We start from the raw sequence: 25,039 nt of genomic DNA, 5'->3' as shown, positions 1-25,039 counted from the left end.
TAGTGTTCTTCATGCCTTTTCACTTGTGGAAACCTCTATATTAATCCCATCTAGTACACTTCCATCTTTAGAAGAAAAAAAGATATCAAGCTCTGCTTTTTCTGACAATTCACATTTAAAAAAATCAAGTATATCACTACTATAGATCTATAACGTGATCAAGACTTTAAGAGATAAAAAATCCCTAGTATTAACTACATATACTAAAACAGTATAGAGCACTTCATTAACATAACAAGAGCATCATCCATATCTTGTATTGCATAATTTCTACTTCAAGTGAGCCAACTGTCTTTAAAATCCTTGTGAGTATACTGCTGGCTTCTGCAGTCTGGAAGCAGGGGATAATCTAGTGCCAGCCACGTGTAGGCGCATAAGGTGGAGAATACATTTTAAAGGTTTACATTTGCATCTTTCAAAGGTTTAAATTTGCATCTTTCAAAGAGGTTTTAGATGCATTCTTTTTTTAGCCATGGAATTCATTCTGATATGACTACAATACAGCATTATATATTAGTGCAGTTCTTTTCATTTAAGACAAATGACTACTCTGTTCACAAATCAGCAGGCCTTTGACACGTTAGGCAGAATCTGAAGTGATGCATTTGATGCACTGGAGCTTCAACCAATGCTTTACCAATAGGAGACACAAAATTACGTGTTACTCATAAAACAAACCATGAATTATATATACAAGCCCTAATGAGCTACAGTAATTGTGCACTGAAGTCTAGGACTTGCAAAAGGATATTTTTAAAAATAAACTAATACTTAAGTTTCCTAAAGTGGGGCTTCCTGGCATCCTTGGAGGGTAAAGAAATACTGATGATTGGCTGTGATCACACACACACTAAATAATCCACTTTCAATGCACTTTCCAACTGGATTTTACTGTATGAATTGGCATAATCCAATTCAAAAGTGCACTGAAAGTAGGTTGAAAGTGGATTATTTAGTGTGTGTGATCGCAGCCTACAATTGGAAACATGTTCAGGTAAAGAATAGGGGCAATTTCATACATATTATAGTATTTTATAGCATTTAGATACAGATGTGCAACCATGAATTGGAAAGGCAATGCAGAACATTAAAAAATGAAAGGCAGAGGGTTGGAATTGACTCTGCCTTTTGTGTAAAGTATTAGTTTCTATAGCCTGGGAAGATCAGCAATGAATCTGATATGTAACATGAAGTGGGGAGAAAGGAGAACATCTGACATTCTGGCAGCCTCTGATTTTTTTTAATAATCAAAACCCACATTTCAAACATGGGATTAAATTAGTCCTGAAAAGTTCATGTAACATTTCTTACCCCAAACCACTTTAAAAAAAATACTGACCCCTAGACTGGATCATGTGAAGATCCAAGTATCCTCAACTTTTACTAGCTAAAAATGGAATTAGGGACACCCAGTACTTTTTATTGATAAAAAGTGAAATAGTTTGTCTTTTGTAGTGTGTCCGAAACAGCTTCTCAGAATCCTCCTTCTCTTCCTCTTCAGTGGTACACACTGAAGTAAATATTTTCCAAAACCTTCAATGGGAGCACCATCAGTGGCTTTGCCAAGCTGCCACAACATTCTTCGGGAAGGACTCTCTCTGCATGAGAAACTGAAGTAGTTTATTGCCATCCACTCTGGGGCAGACTCGCTTGCAACGTAAAAGCTGCTCCTGGAGTTCCTGATGCTGGTGGGTATGTAGTAAAACCATCAGGCTGAGATGTATAGTTTTCTAGAGCAGAAGCTGAGTGGGCCTTTAAGAAAACACACACACACACAAAACCAGAATGTTAACAAAAAACCCAGCACGCACGCACACACACGCAGTGCTGTTCTCCCTTAACACTCAAATATGACCAGAAATGTGAACCAGAAAAAATCTGTGTTTCCATTTCTAAAAGTTCATTTTTACATAAAATTAACCATAAATTGATACCACTGCCTATGCAACATTAGGTTAGCTTGATAGTCAAAGGTGATAATCCTTAGGATCTGTATTTAGATTTTTATACATCTTAATTGTATTTAGATGTTTTTCTCCCAATGAGGACCCCAAAGTGGAGTATAGTATTATTCTCCCTTCCTCCATTTTAACTTAACAGTTGTCCTATGAGGTAGGTTAGGTTGAGAGAGAGTTTATGACTGGGCCAAGGTCACACAGCAAGATTCAGCGCACAGTGAAAATTCAAACCTGGGTCTCCCACATTGTAGCCCAATGTTCTATGACTTGTGAGATAATACATATATGTTCTACTGATTTGTAAACTTGGAGGTGGTGGTATAAAACAAACAATCCAAATTTTAAAAATAAAGTTATGATCACCTTTGGTTTTGACTTGATGTGCATAGCCAAAGTGTATATGTCTCCTGTCGTACAGTGGCTAGAATACTGTAATCACAGATCTAATACGGAACTAACAAGTAATGTTACGGAGAGTGACAGTGAAATAGAGGAGCAAGAGAGCAGAGTTCTGTTGAAACAGATTAGTGGACAAGTCACGCCCACAGCGTATCTTCCACAATTCTTTAGCTGTGCTAAAATTAGCGTCAACAGTTTTCAATGCCTTTGAGTTGTTTTTTTTAAAGATGTGAACAATGTAAAAAAATTGTCTTTATTTAAAGCACAATTCCAATAAAAATATTAAACATTTGGTTTACCTTTCCCCAATCAAATATTTCAGTTCACGTGTCTGCCACTGGCACATATCATTAAAAAAGTTTTGTTTACCATTAAATATAAGTCAAAATAAACATGCTGAATCAATACATGCTCTACTACAGGAAATGGGAATTTCCTCCAGAATATTTTCCAATTCAAATTTTTCATTTTGTAATTATTTCAAAAAATATAAAAAGAAAACTGAGTGACACTTAAGTTTGCAGATTTCAAGTCGTACCTTCCCCCACACAGCTGCCTCTATATTGTGTCCATATGAAGTAGCTCAGGTCCTGCTTTTGTACTCCAGTCCAAATTTTCCAGAAAATTAACAAGTATGCATTTTACATGCACCTCCTTAGCTGTTTCTCAGAAGCAGAAGTTATGACTTGGGGCATACAGTTCTTGCAGTTTCTTTGTATTTAGGTACTAATTTCCCCAAATTCCCAACTCTCCCATGGCATCCATTATTTTAAAAAATGTTGTTTTTACCTGTAGCAATGCTGTCTGTGCGGCTGCACTGTGCTGCAGTTCCTGCAGGGAAGACTGTGTGGCACTCTGGGCAAGTCCAGGGATGCCAGGAAGAGAGAGGAGTCCTGGGAAAACTGTATTTCCAGGGGCCTGAAGCCCAGAAGTCAGGCTGAAATAGATACAGAATACATTCAACACTGTTGACCTAGCAACATTTTACATACAAAAGTTCTGAAGAATCTGAAAGGGACTGCATTTCAAGCTATGGCTGTACAGCTTAGAGGCACCGCACATTTATGTTTGTACTTAGCTCTGATCCATTAGAGGACTTCTTTAAACACAGAAATTCTGTTGCCAATATTTGATATTTATTTTATTTATACCCTGCTTTTCTCCCCAAGGGGAACCCAAAGCAGCCCGTGTCGTTTTCCTCTCCTCTGTTTTATCCTCACAACAACCCTGTGAGGCAGGCTAGGCTGATTATGCGTGACTGGCCCAAGGACACCCAATGAACTTCCATGGCAGGGTGAGGATCTGAAACTGGATCTCCCAGATCTAGCTGGACAATCTAACCACAACACTTCAGACAACAGAAAATTGTAAGACACTGTCGAATACTATTGTTGGCAGTTTGTGTTTTAAGAATTTTCAAAACCCACCTGTAATTAAAGACCTTGGATATGGAAACAAAAGACATTTCCTGCAACTCTGCTAAAGACCCCCTCCCCACACACACCCTGGGATAGATCGTAAGGAAATCTAACAGTTTTCCAGCTATGCTTTTCTGAAGGTGGCCACAGAATTACTGGAGTATGTAATGCACTTTGTCATTATGATTAGAAACCACACCCCCATATAAACGATAAAACCATTTGCCAAAGAGACTGATCTCGGAGGTGAGCAACATACCCAGCCTGGGCCACAAGTGCGGAGTTGAAGTTTGAGCTAAAGGCCGAGGCAAACCCTGGCAGCACTGGAGCTGGCGCTGGGGCTGTGGCAGCTGCCGGCAGCGGGGCGACTGCTGCTACTGTAGAAGATGCCTGGAGCCCAGGGAAAGAAGGGAGAGCAGGAGTGACAGAGGGAGTGTTAGAGACAGGGAAAGGTGGGAAGGATGAGCTGCATGAGCCTAGAGGGACCTGAGGCACAGAAAACAGGGAAGGGACAGCGCTGCAGAGGTTAAGGGAGAATGGTGGCGCCGGGGCAGCCGCTGAAGCAATGAGCGTCGGGAGGACGGTGCTGGTGGAGCTGGCATGAGGCGCGGAGATGGCCGATGACGTCGTGGGCGGAATGGGCAGCAGAGACCCTGCCGGGGTAAGTGCTGGGTTGCCAGGAAAAGCAAAGCTGCTGGTCAGTGAAGTAAAAGGTGGGAGTGCATTATATACAGGAGCTATGGGAGCAGACGAGCCGTGGGGAGCAATGGAAGGGGAACTGTTGAGGGGAGCACTCAAGGAGGACAGGCTGGAGAGTGCTGGGTTCAGGGAACTGGGGAGGCTGACTGGCAAGGAACTAGTGGAGGTATACACATGCCCAAGTGCTGCTGATAAGCTAGAAGTACTGTGAGCAGGCCCAGTGGAATGCAAAGGGCCTTTGAAACCTGAAAGGGTAGGGCTGGTGGGTTCCGTTTTGACCAGAGCTGGAAGGGCTGGGGCTGTCGGGGTGGATGAAACATGCTGCTCAGGATTAGCGGGGCTCGCACAATGAGAAAGAGCAACTGAGGAGGCACCACTGACTGGAATAACGGAGGATGGCAACGTGGCCAGTGGGGACAGTGTTGGTAATGCAGGTGGGACTGCACTGTTGCTAGCTGCAGACTGAGATGGGAGCCCAGGGAAAATGGCCAGTCCTGGAGCGGAAGGATGCTGAAGGGCAGACGTCGCAGTTGGAGTGTAACATTTGTTACTGGATGAAGAGGAAGCTTCAGAGTTCTGGCTCGTGAGACTGGACAAAGACGCAAGCTCGGCTGTCATGGCAGAAGGCAAAGCCGTTGAGCTCATGACAGAACTGTCGTTTACTGACAGAAACCCCTTTAAGACAGACAGAAGAGGGTTGGGCAAGTTAAGAGGACAGGGGAGGCTAGTGGCGGGAGAACCAGCAATGGCAGAGGGAATGGGACTAGCTATCCCCTGCGGAGTGGGAGTCAAGGACAAAGGAAGGCCAGTGAAAGCAGATGACAATGAACTGGAGTTGCTGGCAGAGGTAGCGACAGACACTGCAGGAAAAGGCAGGCTGGCAAAGGGTGCTGAGGCAGATGCAAAAGCTTCGTTAGCTGCAGGAGTGGCACACGGCGTGGAAAGCCCTTGAGGGGCTGCTGCAGCAGGCAGCACAGAAGACAGCCCAGAGAAAGTGGCAGGGAGGGGAGCAGAGGTGGCGCAATGAGTGGATGTGGTAGGAACGGTAGGCAAGGAATGGGATTTGACAACAGTGGGGGTAGGCGTTGATGACGGCTGAGGCAGATGGACGGAGGAGATGACCTGCCCAGGGAAGACGGGGAGAACAGGGGTGGAGACGCTTAGCCCTGGGATGGCTGGAGATGCGAGTGTCGATGAGTGGCTTATTGCCTTAACAGATGGTGGGGTAGGGGCTGAAGTAGCAGCAGGGATAGAACCATGAGGTGTAAAGAGATGATTCGTTTGTGTAGCAAAAGCTGGAAAGAAACAAAACCAGTAAGAATTCTTGGAAACCAGTGGAAATGCTTGTATTCAACACGAATGCATTCTAACACAATTCACGCAGCAACTCATAGGCATAAGAGCAAAACAAAAGAGTGCACCACAACTTACAAAAAAAATGGTATGCAAGAGTGAGACATGACCAGCAGTTCAGTTACTGTTTGAAATGTTCAAACTATAGAACAAGCAAAATTTGTTTCCCCCCCTCAAAGTTCACAACATCTGCATATGTATAAAGTCATGTAAAGGAAAAAAAGACACCCATATAACCTATTCAGTTATCTTTCCTGCCTTCGTACATTAGCTTCACTACAGGGCAATCCTTATAAGGCTATTAATTTGTGAAGCAGATTTTTTTTAAAAAAGACTTTCACTGAATTTCAGGATTGTGAACATATTTTTGAAAACCTATTCAGTTATCTTTCCTGCCTTCGTAGATTAGCTTCACTACACGGCAATTAATTTGTGAAGCAGATTTTTTAAAAAAAGACTTCCACTGAATTTCAGGATTGTGAAAATATTTTTGGAACAAATACAGAAAGAATCTGGAGAACTCTAGAGTTCAGGCAAAGTGATGTTTGTGATGTACATATTGGCCTGCCTTTCTCCTGATCTCAGGTACTGATTTCCTCTAGCCATCCCCTCGTTTCTCTTTTTGCATCTTCCAAATTATGTGCATCCTTAAATATTAGGTCCAAAGTGACATACAAATTGAACACGTATGCAAAATAAACACATTAGTGTAAACAATGGTTATACTACGTGTGACTTGGCAGAGTTATGTTATGACTCTCCATGAGGCTGGAAGGGGGGGGGCAGTACGGGAGGCATTCTGACCCCCCCCCAATTGCTCACCCCTTCCCAGAAGAGGAACACGGTGAGAAATGGGGGAGGGGGGATTGGAACACTGACTCTCAGGCATCCTCTGGGCTTAAGGATAGCATTCTAACCCTGATCTCCCATTGAAAATCTCCCCATTGCAAGCTTCTGAGATGCAATGAAGAAACTTTTGGGGAGGGGGCGGAGAGGAGATTTAATGTTGTTTCTCAGCCCACACAAGAACTGAGAAATGGTGTTCTGATCACTCCTTCAAACATTTACATGGCCCATAGTGGAGTCAGCCACCTTCAGAGGGTGAAGCCTGGTATCACCATGGGGTGGTGGCTTGCTTAGTGCTAGTCAAAATCTATTATGGCCCATGTAACTATTTGAGGTGCACTCTAGTGGGATAAATCTTATTGTTTCTTTTGGGCACGGAATACAAACTGCCTTTTAAAAAGAATGTGCAGACATAAACATCAGCTCCCAGTTACCTGCACTTAACTACTTGGAAGCCAGCTTCAGGAGCACAGGCTCCCCCACTGGATTAAGGGTGTGTGACAGAAACCTTGACACCTTACTATAGCAAGAGTGCCACTTAGAGTGTCTGGGATCTTGGACCCCTGAATAATTTATATTAGAATAATCCATTCATTTCCATTCCTAATTGACCATCCTGGCTAGAGTTCATCCTGACAGTGTTAATCCCTTTTGGACAAAGGACAATCTGGTGAATACACTGTAACTTTGGTGAATACACTGTAGTGTTGTAAACCAGAAGGCAAGCTGTTTTTAAATGATGTATCACATCCCTAAATGGACAAGTCTACAAAGCAGGTGTGGAACTTCTCTCACAATATTCAAGGCTATTCTTTCTGCCTCCCATTTATGACATGTAATCCTACGTTGTTGCTGGTTGAGACTCATCACTGGAAAAGAATTCTATGCGCCTGTTATTACTTTCAGCTTACCTTAAAATTGCTATTAAACTATAAATGGATTCTTTTCTAAAGCAGTATTCAACAGAATTCTCAACGTAGGCTTTTCTTACAGATATGTATTTTAATTTATTATAGCTAGGGTTGATAGATGTACAGCTTACCTTGGCTTTGGGAAGATTTTGCCTGATTGGAAACCTCTTCATTTTCTACATAAAGAACATAATTCATGGTTTTACATTTAATGGGAACAAGCGTAATGCCAATCATTACTACCATTATGGATAAGAACCAGGCATTTCTCATGATCTCTGCCCAACCCCATGGTAACCCTGTGAGGGGACGCTGGACTCACTAATTTTGGGGGTGGAGAATAGCCCTAAGAGTGCCCCCATGAGCAGTGGTTCCCTTCTGCCGTAGAAGACGTTTACATCCAGGATGCACTACAGCAGGACACCCCTACCCTATGGTTCAAACTTTAGCTTTTCTAGAGTTTTGAGGAGGCATGCCCTTCGGGGGGGGGGGCACTCTTCCCCATGTGAGGCACCTCTCCTCACATTTTTGCCTCAGCAACTTTGGCATCTCTTGATAACACAGCAGAAACTCAAGCCCAGCCTGGGACAAACTTTCTTCTCCCTTCTTGTACTGAAACCACAGCAGCAGCTATCAGATAGAGCTGTTTCCATTGCTGAAGGAAGGAGCTTGCTAAAGGCTTGCAGCCCCAAGCCATGTGCACAGCCCCTCCCCCCTCCCCTTGGTTACTCTGGAGCATAACCAAGGTCATGAGTAGGATACCTGCTTTACCTGTTCCTACATGACTAGGAGTGTATGGTGGTGGAGCTGGCAAGCCAGGGGCTATGACATTGGCTAGTGGAACAAGACCAGCATTGTTGAAAGCACCTGGTAAAGACAAAAAGGTGACAATAAATGACAATGCAACAATACAGTTACACAGACAAATCCCTGGGTGGCAGATCTACTCTCTATATATCAAAGTGTTTGTACAACTGTAATTGTAAGCCAAAATGCAGAATACTGCCTTTTGTATGGAATTTGTAGGCCTTTAAAGCCTCCTGAGCTTTTAGCTTAACTTTTCAAAAAACAGAAAAGAAAATGTCTAAACCTCAGTCTTCCAAGTGTGAGGAATTTCAGCCGAATATTTATAAACTAGAAGACGCCAAGAGAGAATTTTAATACTTATTTATTTGGCTATTTATAGCCCACTTTCCCAAATGGGAACCCCAAAGCGGCTTACACAACAATTATTATCCCTTCCTTCTGTTCATCTTCACAACCACCCTCCTCTGAAGAAAGTTAGGCTAAGAGAAAGACTGACTAGCTCAAGATCACCCAGTTTAGCTCACATGGCAGAGTGGGGATTCACACTTGGGTCTCCCAGATCTTCCTAGCCCAGGGCTCTGACCATTACACCATGCTGGCTTTTACTTGCTTCACAGGGTCTGATTTTTGCTCTTCTTCTCAGAGCCCTCAGTCTCCCTGACCTATTGTGCCAATATTGCACATTTCAAAGTTCTGCCACCTTTGTTGCTTAAATGGGAACAGAGTCTTCAGCCCTGAAATGCCCCTAAGCTTTCCCTCAAGTTAAAACTCGAGTACAGACATGCAGAATGAGTAAACTTTGTTGAAGAGTTCTGGGAGAGACAGCATCAGTCTCAAGACTGAGGACATTACAACGGTTCTCTGATACAACACATTCAGTGCTATGCCGGACTGATTTTCAGCTCTGTGCTCGCAGCTACGGGAGACCAAGCAGGACAGATTCAAAGGAGAAGAGCTATGAATATTATGCACAGAGTTAAAAAAAACTCAAATAACCAGACACCATAAATTTCCATGACACAAAAAATTACAGCTGAGGCTATTGCATATCAGGGTTGTACATTTCTTCCACAGTAGAAATATTATCAGAGGACAAATAACAGCAGACAGCCCTCAGCTTACTTGGTGCAACGGTTGCATGAGGTCGGCAAGGAGGGATAGGATAAGGAACAGGCTTGTGCGGATTGTATGTTGCTGGAGCCTGAGGAAGAGGGACCATATTTAGGCAAACCCAAGTCGTTGCGTATTAAGATAATACAGAAGTAATTGCAACATATACCTTCAATGTATTGCACAGTAGATATCAGAAGATTTATACTAATTTTCAGTACTCAACAACTGCCATGGGAAGAACTTTTTAGCCAAAAACTGCCTGCCAAGTGTCACCTACTGAGTTTCAGGTCTTTGACATACCCCCTTCCCTGGATACTGAAAACCACCTCTAACCTTCCCCTTCCTCCTCCTGGTGGCCCTTTTGTCTTCCTCAAGGCCATTTTGAAACATTTTCTCCCTTAAACTTAATTATTGTACCCACCCAAGTGCTTCACAAACCACTCGCAAACCACTAGCAGACAACAGTGACAGTCTGGGATTTTCCCTCCTCTCCCTTCCCAGAGCCATTTGTGATCACACGGATGTTTAATCTCATGGCTGAGGGATCTGCATGAATTAACACCACCAGTTGAGCGTCTCTGATGGGGAAAGGAACAAGAACACCCTTTTTGCACCTTGAGTGCACTGAGCTCTGCTCGTGGAGGGGAAAGAAAGGAGCAATTTTGCCCCCTTCCCTCTGCCCACTATAGCCACCTAGCTGATGCAGCTATTCGTGCATAAAAGTCCCTCAACCCTGGAAGTAAGCTTTTCTGGGATCAGAAATGGCTCCAGAGGGGATGGGAGGAGAGGGTGGATGGGGGGAATCCAGTGATCCTTGCACCTAGAAATAGCAGGATGCAACCCATTATTGCTCTTTTAACTCTATATCTAATTCTCTGCCACAATGAACTGCATTTTATTTACAACAACATGAATAATGGCCACCATAGTATCTTTTAAAAATGATAATTACTAAGACATACTGGTTTGGATGGGCCAAGAATACGTGCTGCGATTCCTTTGCCTTCATTTGTATACTCTTCATTCTCCTTTTTGATAGGTGACCCCTAGAACATACAAAGAATTCACTACTAAGCAATTAATTCTATGTATTGTGAAAAGCAAAAACATGCCATACATAGAAATGAAAGATCTGCCCCTCTTGTTTGAATAACCAGGTGCAGTAAGCAACCTAAAAACTTTTTTGGGGGGGGAGGACAGACCCTTGGTCTCTTTAAGGTTGCAGCTATAATACAAGGCCTTCGTCCAAATGCAACCAAATGACATAGTACTTTATTGTTAACTGTTGACAACTATGGCAGATTACCAGCCAAATAGCAGGACTTCAGAGTCATACATTTTCTTACAAGAACCCAGCAGTTCAAATGGGGCTAGCATGAGCTGGGAGAGAACCATTGAAAGGGACCACTGTGGCACTATATGTGGTAATGGAGGAAACAAATTAAACAACCCCTTCAAAAAACATTTGGACGCTGGGTGAGAAAACAGCGTCTTGTTCTGGATCTTGGTATGATAGGCAGATATAGCGACTTAATGTTCCTTAAGGGAAGAAACCGTCAGATTAGATTCTTTAAGAGACAGTAGATATTCTAATACCAAGGTAATAAGACAATTTTCTGTGTGAACTCCCTGCCCAATTAGAAAAACGGACCCATTCATGTATGACGTCCTAGTGGAGGGTCTATGGGCAGTAAGAAGGACATTGGCTACCTGGTCGGAGAACCGAAACTGGGATCATTCAACAGCCAAGCTGTCAACTTGGGCCTAATCACCTCGTGGTGGATGACAGGTCCCCTGCGAAGTAAATCTGCAGCTAAGGGAAAGTGTACGTAGAGGCCCTTGGATAATGATAGGAAGACCTGAAACCAGACTTGTCTGGGGCAAAAGGGAGTGATCAGGATACAACATGTGTGCTCCTTTTGTATTTTGGTCAATACCCTGTGAATAAGCGGGAATGGCGGGAAGGCATAAAACAGGGTTCCTGCCCAGCGGATTTGGAACTGCACAAACAGGAAACACAGACCTCCCAGTATAAAGGATGCAATATAAGAAAAACTGGGGATAGACGACCTAACAAGGTATAAACATTCAAGTACTATAATGTATATGCAAATATAATCAACTTTATATTAAAGCTTAATACTCAGAATGTACAAAATTACATTAGGGCATAATAGCCAGAGGTATACAAAATTACAATACCAAAGCTCATTAATCAGAACATAACAATGTAGCAGCAATATAGAAACAGTTCAGCAATATAGAAACAATTTACAAAGCAGTTTACAAAGCAGTTAACAAAGCAGCCGGCTTTCACTTTGTTTCGTGGTGAAACTTCATCAGAAGCAAATCAACATGTATTGTGTCTTGATATCTCTTGGTTTATAATGTCACCTTCCTAGTTCATAGAAGCACCTTCTCCTCTCAGGTCATTTTGGACCATAATGCTAAGCACAGAGACTTCCTTAGCCTTGAGCTTAGCATTATGCAGAGAAGTCCAAAATGACAGATTTTCCATAGAAACTAAGGGCTAGTCCCACTACTATCTGTAGCAACCTGAGAGGAGAAGGTGCTTCTATGAACTAGGAAGGTTAGTTATAATATTATATATTGCTGAACTGTTTCTATATTGCTGCTACATTGTTATGTTCTGATTAATGAGCTTTTGTATTGTAATTTTGTATACCTCTGGCTATTATGCCCTAATATTGTAATTTTGTACATTCTGAGCTTTAATATAAAGTTGATTACATTTGCATATACATTATAGTACTTGAATGTTTATACCTTCTTAGGTCGCCTATCTCCAGTTTTTCTTATATTGCAGCGAATTTGGAAGGCATCCCCTAGAGAAAGATGATCGGTACTTGCCCTGGAACAGAATGTCGGGGCTTTCTCATTGGCATGGGTGGCAAAAAGGTCCACTCCCAGAAAACCCCTCTGTTGGAAAACTGGGAGGATATCGTTCTTCCCCAGAGACTGTTCGTGTTCTGACTGCCCCATTCTGCTGAGGATGTCTGCCCTTGTGTTGGCACTACCTGTCACCAGTGTTCCCTCTAAGCTGAGTTAGTGTGAGCTAGCTCACAGTTTTTTTAGCCTCCAGCTCACACATTTTTGACTTCGCTTAGGACGGATGGCTCCAGAGCAAACTAATTTATGCAGTAGCCAAATCGCTTGCTCACAACTTTAATGCCAGAAGCTCACAAAGTAGAATTTTTGCTCACAAGACTCCACAGCTTAGAGGGAGCATTGCCTGTCACATGTACTGCTTGAAGGGAGGATCCTTCAGCTATGGCCAATTCCCAAATACGAGTGGCTTCCCTGCATGGGGCTGCTGAGGCCGTGTCCCCTGTCAGTTTATATAGGTCATTGCTGTAGTATTGTCTGTAATGACCTGAATGACTTTTCCCTTGGTGAGCCCTGTGAACGAGGTAAGGGCGTAACATATGACACGCAAATCTAAGAGGTTAACATGAAGAGCCATTTCTTCTAACGACCACATATCCTGAACAGAAAGTGACCAACAATGGGCTCCCCGGCCCTGCAAGGATGCATCAGAGGTGACAGAAAGCTGAGGCATCCTTCCCCCCAAATGTTACTCCAGCTAAGAGGTTACTATTGCACACCCACCAGCCCAACTGCCATACCATGGACCTAGGGACTGTGAACCTAGTATACTGGGAAAGCAGAGCAGGGGGAAATTTACTTAAAAACCAATTCTGCAAAGGTCGCATTCTTAGGTGTGCATGCGTGATTGTGGCTGTGGTAGAAGCCATCAGTCCTAACAGCTTCTGAAAGAAAAGGACTGATTGAAATTTGTTGTGAGGCAGGCACCTAATCAATGCCTTGATGTGTAAAGCTCTATTTACTGGTAGGAAAACTTTGGCCCCTGTGGTGTCCAGAAGGGCTCCAATAAAGGAAATCTGAGTAGGTTGGAGGCGTGATTTCTTGCTGTTAATTACCAAACCCAATTCCTGGCACATCTGTATAATCAGGGAAACCTGCGAGTCTAGTTCCCCACAGGAAGGTGTAGTAATGAGCTAGTAATCCAAATATGGGCAAACAGAACAACCTTTAGACCTTAGATGGGCTACTACAACCGCAAGATATTTAGAAAATACTCATGGGGCAGTTGCCTACCCAAATGGAAGGGACATGTACTGGTGAGAAACATGATTATATTTAAAGTGCAAGAACCTGCAAGAACGGGGTGGACAGGTATATAGAAATAAGTGTCCTGAAGGACAAGTACACAAAACCAACAGTTTAATGCTAACAGCTGTAAGACTAAATCCAAAGACAACATTTTGAACTTTATAACATTCAGGAAAAAATTAAAATCCCTTAAGTCCAGGATTGGTCGAAAACCTCCATCTTTTTTTGGTACTAGGAAAAAAAATTTGAACTTTCTAACATTCAGGAAAAAAATCAGATCCCTTAAGTCCAGGATTGGTCTAAAACCTTCATCTTTTTTCGGTACTAGGAAAAAAACATCAGTAAAAACCTGTGACTGCGTCCGAATCAGGGACTCTCTGTACTGCCTGCTTTTGGATAAGGGATGACAGCTCCTGTTCCAACTCAGGTATGGAGTTATTCAGAGCCTGATCCACATGCTGGAGGGGTGGCCACCGCCAAAACTTTGGTCTGTAACTCAAACTAACAATTGACAAAACCCAAATGTCATGAGTTACTTCCTGCCATTTGTCACTCAAAACAGCCAACCTGTCTTTAAAGATGATAGCTGACTGGTCTATTACGGGCCCTAGTCATAAAGAACCTTTTGGAGCCTGCTGTGGCTCTTTAGGAAGTGGCTGATGTTGTGAGCCCAACTGTCTATGATTGGACCTGCAGCTGCCTTGAGCCATAGACCCTGAAAAGTATAGGATACTTTGATAAGTGTGGCTGCTGATGTGAGTGCCAAGAGTATGGCAACTGCGATTGGTGGAATCTGTATGACTGCTGAGGTCTGTACAGAGTGGTGGACCTGCTGTGGTGCCGAATGAATGACCTGCTTGCTTGTTCTTCTGGATTAGAGATAACTGTCAGTCGACAAAGCAAATAGTGTCATTCCCTCAAATGGGAGGTCTTCCACTCTCTGCCTAGTGTCAGAAGGGAGAGTCGTGGAGCACAGCCAAGCATACCTTCTCCGTACGAGTGCTGAAGCCATGGGCCTGGAGGAGGAGTCAGCGGAGTGTCTGCCTGAATTCATCTGTTGCTTGGAAAAGCACAATGCTTCCGCTTGGAGAAGTTTAGCCAAAGGCTTCTTGTCTTCAGATAGAAGCTCTCTTCCCAGAGGTACAACTGGTATCCTCCCATAATTGCACCATCGTTGGCAATGAGCAGGTTGAGTGCAGCAGAACAGTAACCTTTTCTACTAAGTGCATCAATTTTTTGCCCTTCTCTATCAGTTGGTGAGGAATGCATCCATGTACGCTGTTTCACCTGCATCTCTTCAGCTTCAAGGGATGAAGCTGGAGGAAGGTATGACCTTCTTGTTGCGCTCTGCATAAATTTTCCACTTTTTGGAATGTGGCAGCCATGCTAGCTGGCTTCTGCCAGAGGGCCTTGGAGATGTCCCCAGTACCCTCCAGGACAGGGAAGGCAATTATACCCGGTAACTATGTACAGAGGTTGCCTAAGATCTTGTCTTGAGATCTTGGATTGATGGAGATCACCTCTATTTCCAGCAATTCAGCCATTCACTCCATAGAGCTTAAGAACGTCATTAAGTGAATCGGATCAGGGTCCCTTACAGTATCATCAGGTGAAGGGTCTGGTGGTATGTCTGAGCTCGGACCAGAAGGGGAGTCAGCTCTCAAATCCTGCTCTTCCTCAGAATCCAAATGCCCTATAAGGGTGGGGGTGGAGGAGAGATTGCAGGAGGATACCAAACTGGCAGACCTGCAGTGTCACGGTTCTGTGAAGAGAGGTGCCTCGGTGCTGGAGATGCTTTTTGCGACTGCCAGTTGCCCTATTCTTGAGGTCCAGGAGGATGGTTCCAACGGACGACTAGCTGCTGGACCTGCCAAAGCACCCTGGCTAGGCTTCCAATTCCCTTTCAGAGAGCAAATGAGCTGGGGAGGCATGTGGAGAAGGAGTTCGTGGTAGAGAGACTCCCCTCCGTTCTGTTGGAACTGCAGCTGATTTGGCTGGAACCAGAGTCAATTGATTCAGATAGTGTCCTGGGATTGGAACACTGCTTCTCCTTATGTTTGGACCTGGAACGTGCTTTCTTAGGTTGGGGCTCCAATGTGCAGCCTTCAGCTGAGCAAATGCTTCAGTTCTGTCCCTGGAACCACAGAACCAAGGTGCTCAATGGTGGACTTGCAGGTTGGTTGGTTCGAACTGGTGATTTTGAAGGCAAGGATTGCTTATGCTCTGCTGGGGCAGATGTTTTTGCTGCTGGGCTAATTAGAACAAGAGAGTGCTTTCTCCCATAAACTCACCTTTAAGCGTGCTGCTCAGTCTGAGCAGGCTTTTGGGGTAAATTGGAGGCAGATCTTGCACGTGACTGTATTATGAGCCTCACCCAAGCAGAGAAGGCAGAGTAGGTGCTCATCTGAATGGGTCATTTTAATACCACACTGGGAACACTTTTTAAATAAAGCCCTCAGCAACATTACCCCCAAAAAGGAGAGAGCCCAGAAGAAAGGAAACTTGGAGAAAAGCTCATGATACATAGAGCTGTAGAGAACCTGTCCTCACAATTTGGTGGCAAAGAAAGGACTGAGGGAAAGGGGGAGCTCCTCCTTGCAGAGCATGTGACAGGCGGGAAAACGGCCTCTAACGAGCTCTGCAGGGGAGGGGCTCCCTTTGGAGGGCAGAAAATTCTAGAGTAGCTGTAAGAGAGCCTCCGATGTCTGGCTTGCACAAGAGCAGTGTCTCCCCCACCCATGTGGGACAGCACAGAAGACTGAACATGAACTGTTTCTGTTATTCAGACAGGTCTTTAAAACTTAAAGAGAGAGATTTCTTGGCAGCCTCTGCTTAAATACAAAAGCATAATCATTCTAGACACAATGCTACTTGGGGAGGAGTTAATATCCCAGCAGCTCCCCCCAAACTGAACATGAACAAAATTCATTAAGACAATGCTTACTGGGAAAATGCCATTTATCCTGCTGGGCCTCCCCTTGGGATAAGGGTTTCCAGGAATCATACCGCAGGAAGATATCATAGCATGAGGTGCTTTGCAACCTCCTTTGGAAGCCTGAAATATAAGAACAAAACAAACACCAACCAGATTGACTTCTCACATCCCGGTGTGTGTGTGGATAAACAGCCAAGGTTTATGAAGGTACAGCCTGAATGATAAAATTCAGACTACCAGATTCTTCACAGGTAGCTTTTCTCTAAACGCACCTGTTTCCCACACTGTCTCAGCTTTTAGGAACCCAGTTCTGCCTTTTACACAATGCAGCTATGCAAATAAGATCTTCTGAATACCTACTGTGAAATGCCCTCCTAGGCCCAGCACGTCTAACCCCACTTCCCACAATGTCCGATAAGTCTCTCTTCAACTCCTGCTCTAACAAGAACACCATGTTCTTATTCAAGGCTTTCTTGCCCAGAACCCGCTTTATCTTAGCCCCGCCACCCCCAATTCTACTTGCTCTCGCCAACACTTGCCCTTCGCATTTCTTGCAACATCCATGGAGGCGGCCTCCTGGTGCCTATCTCCTCCTTCACTGCAGCATTGAGTACCCGTTTCCCTCTGGAAGCTTTCAGCAAGCATGACACTACACTGCCCTAGCCCCACGCAACTCGTTACCTACATTGCCCTAGCCCCATTCAAACTGTCCCCTGGACTTATGTGTAGCCACAATTTAGTTCAGCTTTTGTTTTTATATTGTGCAAGAGTGCCTCAACACAAAATTCAGAAAACCATCCTGAAAAGAATTATGACTTAGTTCTGTGGCATTTCATCCCTGTGTCCCTATTGTAAGAACGCAAGACAAGTGGTCCATCTAGTCGAGCATCCTGTTTGACACAGTGGCCAACCAACTGCCCTAGAAGCCAAACAAGGCAAAGAGGCCAAGGTTTTCCTCTGCTGCCGCCCACCACTGGTACTCAGAGGTCTGCTGCCTCTTATTTATTTATTAGATGTCTATACTACATCTTCTCATGTGCAGTCTTGGAGAGGTTTACAATAAAACATTGAGCAATTTTATACCATAAAATAAATCTAAACATTAAAATAGCACTGGATAAAAATACAAGTACAGTAAACATTCATAAAACATCAATAGCATAAGAACAAATTCCTAACAAATAATCCAATCGACAATTAGCAGATACAGGCAGTGGGGCAATTCCACAAACATTATATTTATGTTCAGTCACCGTGGCTAGTAGCTACTGATGAACCTCTCCTCCATGAAACTGTAACTCTAACACATTTCTAAAGCTGTCTGTGCTTATGATTATCACTGCTTCCACTAGGAGCAAATTTCACAGTTTTAACTGCTTGTTGAGTAAAGAAGTATTTCCTTTTATCTGTCAGGAACTCATTTCTGTACAATTGCATGGAGTGCCCCCAAGTTCTAGTATTATGGAAGAGGTATCCCCTTTCCACTTTCTCCACCCATGCATAATTTTTCAAACCTTTATCATGACTTCCCTTAGCTGTCTTTCTTTCTTCTAAACTGGGAAGTCACAGATTGTCCAGCCTTTCCTCATAGGAAAAGTACTTCAACCCCCTAACAAGGACTTAGGGCCTGAGCTATGTTATGGATATACATCAGTCTCCAGCTCTAACAAGCCATGCAGCAATACCTGCTCAAGAATTCTCCTGCATCTCTTCTTCTCCGACAGGCTAATTTTGAAGAGGTCTTCAATAAGTCGGTAATTCTGAGCATCAACTATATTGCTAAGAAGAAGAAGCAATTTTTTTCAATTTAGAAAGAATGACTACTCCTCAGTAACACTAACTGCATTTTAACAGGGTACAATACAGTTCAGATTTAGTATTTGCATTTATTTTTATATGTTAGAAGGAAAAATATATCTAAATGAAGTAAAATAACAGAGCATAAAATGCAAACTATTTAACACCTTATAGTCACAGCCCATCAATTGGTTAAATCAAGTTTCTTAAGCATTCAAGCCTCCATAATCAAACAAAACATGAACAAGATTTAAGCGAGCATTAACAGCAGGCATGCAAAGCAAATCAACAGCTGATACTTACGAAGCCAACAGTTCTAGTGCAATAAGCTTGTCTTTGCTAAAAGTGAAACAGTTGAGGATGTTAACCACTTTTGAGGCAGAAACAGCTACCATTTTCTAGAAACAAAAGAAAAAAGCAAGTTGCCTCAGTCCCTATCCCATAAGTCAGCTTTAGACTCACAGAGTAATCATTTCAGCCAATGGCAACAGATATTTGGATTCCGGAGCATGTTTCAGCTTCAACAGCTTACTGGACCAGATCTCCACTTACAGGAATGGACATGAAAGCTACCTAATTCAACTCCCTATACTCTGGCAAGGCAGACTTTTCCATAGAAAGAAGTTCTGTCTATGGTCACAGAAAGAAGGCACAACTCAAAGGACACCTCTAGATTGGCTGCTCAGCTCAGCAGAGATACTGACAAAAAATAAGCATGGAAAAATAAGAAGTGTGAATTAGATCCGATGCACTGCATAAATGGTGACTTTCTGCCTCCTCCCTGCAAAGGCATACCCTCCCCCTTGGACTCCCAGGAACAGTCAAAGTAGGGGATTACAGCAAGGGGGTGGGAATCGGCAAAAATGGCCTCTTCCACAACTGGAAGTGCCTACCATAAGCAGAAAGGACACTTCAGATCCCAGCTGTACTATTAGCTAAAAATGCCATAAAATGGAAGTTGTTACAAGGCAAAAAGCACCACTGACAGAACAAGGGCCTAAGTAAGCATGTCAGAATGACTCACACTCTTTAATAAGAGAGAAGGATTTGGACAAACAGCTATCTCTTTTCAGAACTGGGACTTAAAACATTAGCCAAAAGCCAGCATGTGTACTACTTAAATGAGAGGAAGAAAGGGGAAGTAAGGAAATTCAAGGGAATTTACAAGAGAGCTACAGATACCTGAACACTAAAAGTATTAGCTTTGTAAGCACAGAGGAAAAATAAAATTATTTCTAGCAGCCAAACCTACTTCCTCCCTTTGATCACCTTGAGAAATTCAAATCAGAGCTCATATCCTAAGAGCAATATGCATTTTTTTAAACAGACCAAGAACACACCAAGATTGTAAGTAACAATTATCAGGAAAGCTTATTAAACCAGCTCTGTTAAATTTAGAATTAAAAAAAGATCAAGACCTAACAAAATTATCAGAACACTCTGCAAGAGATGTGTAGAGACGACAAAAAGTGAAATGGAATTACAAGAAATAAAATGTTACATAGAGGGAGAAAAAGTAAAGATGCACAGATACAAGATGCAGATAACTAGCTAAGCAACAGCATGAGAGATGATTTAGGAGTTATAGAAGATAGTGAGGTAAACACAAGTCAGCCATGTGATGTTATGAAGCAAAATCTCAAAGGTGCTTAAGTGCATCTGTTTCAAAGCTGGAGCAATTTACTCAGCACTGGTGACATTTTGTTTGAACTTCTAGGCAACACAATTCCAAAGGAGATGGAAGTTTGAAAGAATTCCAAAGAAAACTTAACGTATGCCAAGAAGTCTAGTATTTGGATAATATAAAAAGGTGAAAAAAACTGGGTGAATCTTTGAAAATGGTTATGTGGCAGACGTTGAAAAGGGTTCAGAAGAGATGGGGGAATCATACAGTTCCCTCTACGCACAGAGAAGAGGGCAGGTTTCTTGTAAATCTTAGGAAACAGCAGTTAATGAAAGGAAAATGTTCAAGGAGACTGTTGAACATCATCTGAAATTTTCAAGAAGAGGCTGGGCAGCAATCTTCCAGCAGCATCTGAAACGTGAGCCACTGCACCTTTTCCAATGGTGTGGTATATGCCGTAACTACTGCCACCAGAGTAAGGTTGCTAATCACAGCACAAAGGAAGCAAACACATGTTCTCTTCAGAAGGCAAAACTAGTCATCATGAGCCACCAATCAGAATGATGCAGGAAATGTGTCTCCAAGGAAGGGCAGTACATTTAATTCAATGAATCTTCAGTGAAAACTTCAGTGAATGCTTCAGTGAAAACTTACATGTTGTAATGCCTTCATTGCCTTTAATTGTGGTTCAGCCCAAGAAAAGTACCTCAGCAACTCAACAATCTGCAATGAAAGAAATCCTACTATACATCATACATATATGCATCCCTCCTGCACTGCTCAACTGAATTCTCCAAGAATATGAGAACTACTTTAGCAATAATTTAAAACTTGATCATAGAGAATTTCAAAAATTCTAGAAATGAAATTTCAATATAAACTGAAGTCTCAAAAAGACTGTATTTTAATATTAGGGTTGTACTGTGACAAGAGGCCTGCTGGATCACACAAGTGGTCCATCTAGCCCAGCATCTTGTCTCACACAGTGGCCGACCAGCTGCCCTGTAGGGCCAACAACATGGCACAGAGTCCAAGACCTTACCCCGATGTCAGTGCCTAGTACTTATATTTAGAGGTTTACTGCCTCTGAACATGGAGGTTCCCTTTTTGAGCTAACATTTGCTTACTGTTATTCAAATCTGAAGGTAAAGCAAACACTGAAGGCAGCTGCCTTCCATGGCCTTGAGAAGTAAATCAAAGGGATGAACCCCTCTGCCCTTGGTGTGTGCACGTCATGAGGCCAGCACTTTGCTTAACATCAGTAGTGCAGACGTGGCTCACAAATATCCCAGTTTGTAGCTTCTGAGAAGAGACTATCACATCAAACTAATCAGCTTCTGATTTGTCTGTAGTGTTTCGAAACAGGCAAATGGATCCCACGATCCTTAATTGAATGGAAGAAGAATTAGGGACCTCTGAATGAAATTGCTGAATGAGATTATACTTTCTAGACATTACCTGCTCACTAGAAAAGTATCCATGTACATACTCAATGGCTTTTAATTTGTACTCCATCAACACAGCCTACAAAACACAGAAAAGATAGTTATCAAAGTCAGACCAGATGTTACATTTTGCAACACTACAGAAATGAAGATCACTGGCCAATCGGGGATCATAGTATATTAAATAGGAATGAAGTCTCCTGTGTGCGTCCGAAAAAGGCTAGCATCGGCAGCAATTTGTGGAGTAAGTCTTGCTGAATTCAGTAGGAACTTACATCCTGATCCTAAAGACATTGGGTTGGATCCAGTGAACTGGGGATGCAAAGACTGCAGTCTTGTCCCACACTTCCCTCACCCAGCAATCCCTTCCAACCCTGGGAAAGTTTTTCTTCAGGGTCACAAGACTCTTGTGGACTAGCAGGTTAGCAGGTGCAATAGCAAGCCACTCTGCAGCCTCCTAAGCCATGTGGTATTATTAGTTCATGCAGGTCCTGTGACTCTAGGAATAGACTTCACCAAGGTTGGAAAGGACTGCTGGAGGGGGTAAATGCAGGAAACATCTGCACCTGTGTCAGCACCTTCTGTTGACAAATCACTGGATCCAACCTGAGTACTTCAATGAAAGATCAAAGCATGAGGGGGATGTACAAAAATATACAGCGCTTGTTGAAATGCTAAGAATCACACTTTCATAAAAAGGCACATTTCTAATAAATTATGGTAATTACAGTTTAATTATTACACAACAAAATAAGAGGCTGAAGGCACTGAATTCAAGCATTTTGTATTATTTTGCATAGGTACATAGGAGTATTTCAACTTCTCAGTTCTTGACTGTTTGAACAGTCTGGTATTCTCCAAATAACTTTATTCAAAACATGCATTTTTCATTGTACTGTGCAAGCAAAACAACTTGCTCTCGATTTTAATTTTGATTTTCCTTTCTTTAAACATTGTGCTGCACTTACAACATAACTGTTTAACTAACAAATTACCCTTCTAATTTCATCAAGCACCATCTCAAATGCTTTCTTGTCCATCTTGCTTTCTTCAAAGGCACAGCCACTTGCTGGTTCCGGGCACCCTTTACTGTAGAATTGCCTTCTGCGGAAGAAAATACCCAAAAAGAAAAATCAGAAAAGAAATGAGCATCTCCTTATACAGCACATCTCACTGAACTGAAAGCTAACCAATGAAATTATGAACTCTTTCACAGATACTTGTCCCACCTTCTCTAGCTTCTGCACATTTACTTATTTAATAATCTGACATCCCACATTTTCTCCTTAGACTCAAGACAAGTAAAATAAAATAAAATGTAACAAAGATAAGAGCAACACAGTCTTATTTTCCCAAAACAATTTACCCTCCAAACAGCACCCTCTCAATCAATCATTTATTATAGTCATAGATCAGCAGAATAAAACATTAGTAGAATAGTTATAAAAACATAGATACAGCCTTATGTTACAAAGTATTGAAGTAGCAAATACCAGAATCTAGCAACTCTATCCAAGGTTCCAAGTTCAAGGTCTGCTAGAAGGAGGTATACCATTCCACCAGTCTTCTATGGATTTTTTGGAGGATAGGTATAAGAAATACATATCTAAGATCATCATAGAAGAGGCACTGCAGCAGCACATGTTCAACTGTTTCAATTTCCCCAGTAACACAAGGTCATAAACACTTATGAAGGGGTACACCACAATACGTCCTTTCTAAGGAAGTGGATGGAAGAACATTGAGACAAGACAGAGTGAAAGCTATGCTGCAGTTGGGAATCAATAAGTTAGCTAAACAGTTTGACAACACCTGTTTCTTGTTCCTAAAGTGATGGTATTTTGCAGCAGAGGTTCGGTCTCAAAACCCTTGCTTGATTTCAGATTTAGTTTTGGAATAACCGTGTTATTAACCTGCTACAAACACCCTCTGAAATAAGACTGTTTGACATGCCTTCCTGAATGTGGGAAGTGAAGGTGCCTCCACTCCCACTCTGATACACCTTCCAAAAGACCAGCCCTGCCACAGAAAATGCCTAACCTGTCAGCTGGCAAATAGATAGTCCCAAGAGTCTAAATAAGGATCCAGCTTATGTTAGATGTAGCCAAAAAAGGTGCCCCTGCCAACAGCACTGACCTGTGGATCCATCGATACAGCTATGTTCAAGGACATCCCCAAGCTCTTAACCTGATCTACTTCGAGCTGTTTCCGTTTGGCACAACTAGTTGGGGTATTTTGTCCCCACCCACCCCCAACAGATTTACTCTGAATTCCTTCTCTTAGTACCTGTGGAACTTCTAAATTCTGGGCATTTAAGGACAAACAATGAAATATACAGAGCTTGAACATGTGAATAAGAAAACACTGTTTCTGATTACATTAAGAATTACTGTATTCTACAACATCAGTTTCAGAACAAGACACGTTTCTTACTTCAAAAACTTCCAGTTCCAACTTCCAAACGACACAGAATAAACTACAAAGAACTCTCCTTTTCCTCAGGAGTCCTATTTCCTTGTCATCCCCAGTCCTCTTCTGTCAAGCCACAAAAAGGGAAAGCACAGTTCCTTTAAAAATGTTCTCAACTTGTGCCTTTTATTTTTGGAAGTTTTTATCCAGTCTGACAAAAAATAAATACTTGGTGCTATCATATATTTAGGAAATATTGCATATTACAGCTGAATCCTATACATTTATTCAGATGCAAGTCCAACAGGATTCACTCCTAATAAATACAAATAGAATTGCAGTATACCTTAAAGCTACACACTCTCAACTTGGATTAATCTTCTAGGAAATCCTAACTATTACCCCTTTGCCTCCTTTATCTGGGAAATTAAGGCAGCCCTAGGCTTAAGGGTCAAGTGATGCAAACCACAGTAGAAATTGCTTTACAACCCCCCTCCCCCATATGTGGAGGGATCTACATTAAATTAGCAGTGACTAAACAGGAAATAATTCTTGGTGGATAGTCACAGAAAATGAAAATATTGACTAAACTGAGTGGCAGCAGTTGTCCCCCTGAAAAGCAAATTCACACTAAAAATTATTAGAAAAGGAACTAAAGACACAATTACCAGCATTATATTACCTTTATATAGATCTAGGACATTAACTGTTGTACTATTTGTTGTATTTTGATGATTCTAGCCACCCCATTTCAAAAATGGTGTCAGAAAGTCAGGAGAGACTATAAAGAACAATCAAAACAATTAAAAGGCTGGACATTACTGGTAGGGAGAAAATGCCTGGGGACATTTTTCTGAACTAAAAAGGGTGTGTTTGTGTGTGTATGAGACACATTAAGATTCATGTGTATAAAATGGCTAGAAAGAACAAATTCACAGAGGGGCCCCCAATGACACTCACTGGCAGCAGAATTCAGAGAAAAAAGAATAAACTGGTCCCAGATGTGGAGATAGCCACAGTTGGCTTTAAAAGGGGCCTATAAAATTCATGGAAGACAACAGTTGATAACCCTGTTAGCTATGACTGCTCAGTGGAAGCTCCAGGTTTGGAAGCAGCTGACACTGAATACAGGTTGTGTGGAGGAAGGGCTATTACCTTCATGTCCCACAT

The 25,039-nt window shown here is 42.5% G+C and overlaps 1 protein-coding gene across 1 annotated transcript; it reads right to left on the bottom strand.

The window, feature by feature from the left end:
- Positions 1-1,541: 1,541 nt before the first annotated feature.
- Positions 1,542-25,039, bottom strand: PROSER1 (proline and serine rich 1). The gene is made up of 16 exons (XM_015426351.1): positions 25,025-25,039; positions 23,597-23,764; positions 23,063-23,178; positions 22,456-22,564; positions 21,474-21,539; positions 20,670-20,738; positions 18,695-18,789; positions 18,280-18,373; positions 16,604-16,714; positions 10,467-10,550; positions 9,514-9,592; positions 8,356-8,451; positions 7,716-7,760; positions 4,035-5,769; positions 3,147-3,294; positions 1,542-1,752 (listed from the first exon to the last, which is right to left on the bottom strand). The coding sequence occupies exons 1-16, from the start codon at positions 25,037-25,039 to the stop codon at positions 1,621-1,623; spliced, it is 3,162 nt and encodes a 1,053-aa protein (XP_015281837.1). The 3' UTR covers positions 1,542-1,620.

This window comes from Gekko japonicus, unplaced genomic scaffold, assembly GCF_001447785.1.
Source record: "Gekko japonicus isolate JY-2015 unplaced genomic scaffold, Gekko_japonicus_V1.1 scaffold719, whole genome shotgun sequence".
In the NCBI taxonomy this organism is placed as follows: domain Eukaryota; kingdom Metazoa; phylum Chordata; class Lepidosauria; order Squamata; family Gekkonidae; genus Gekko; species Gekko japonicus.
This window is presented reverse-complemented; position numbering and strand designations above follow the sequence as displayed.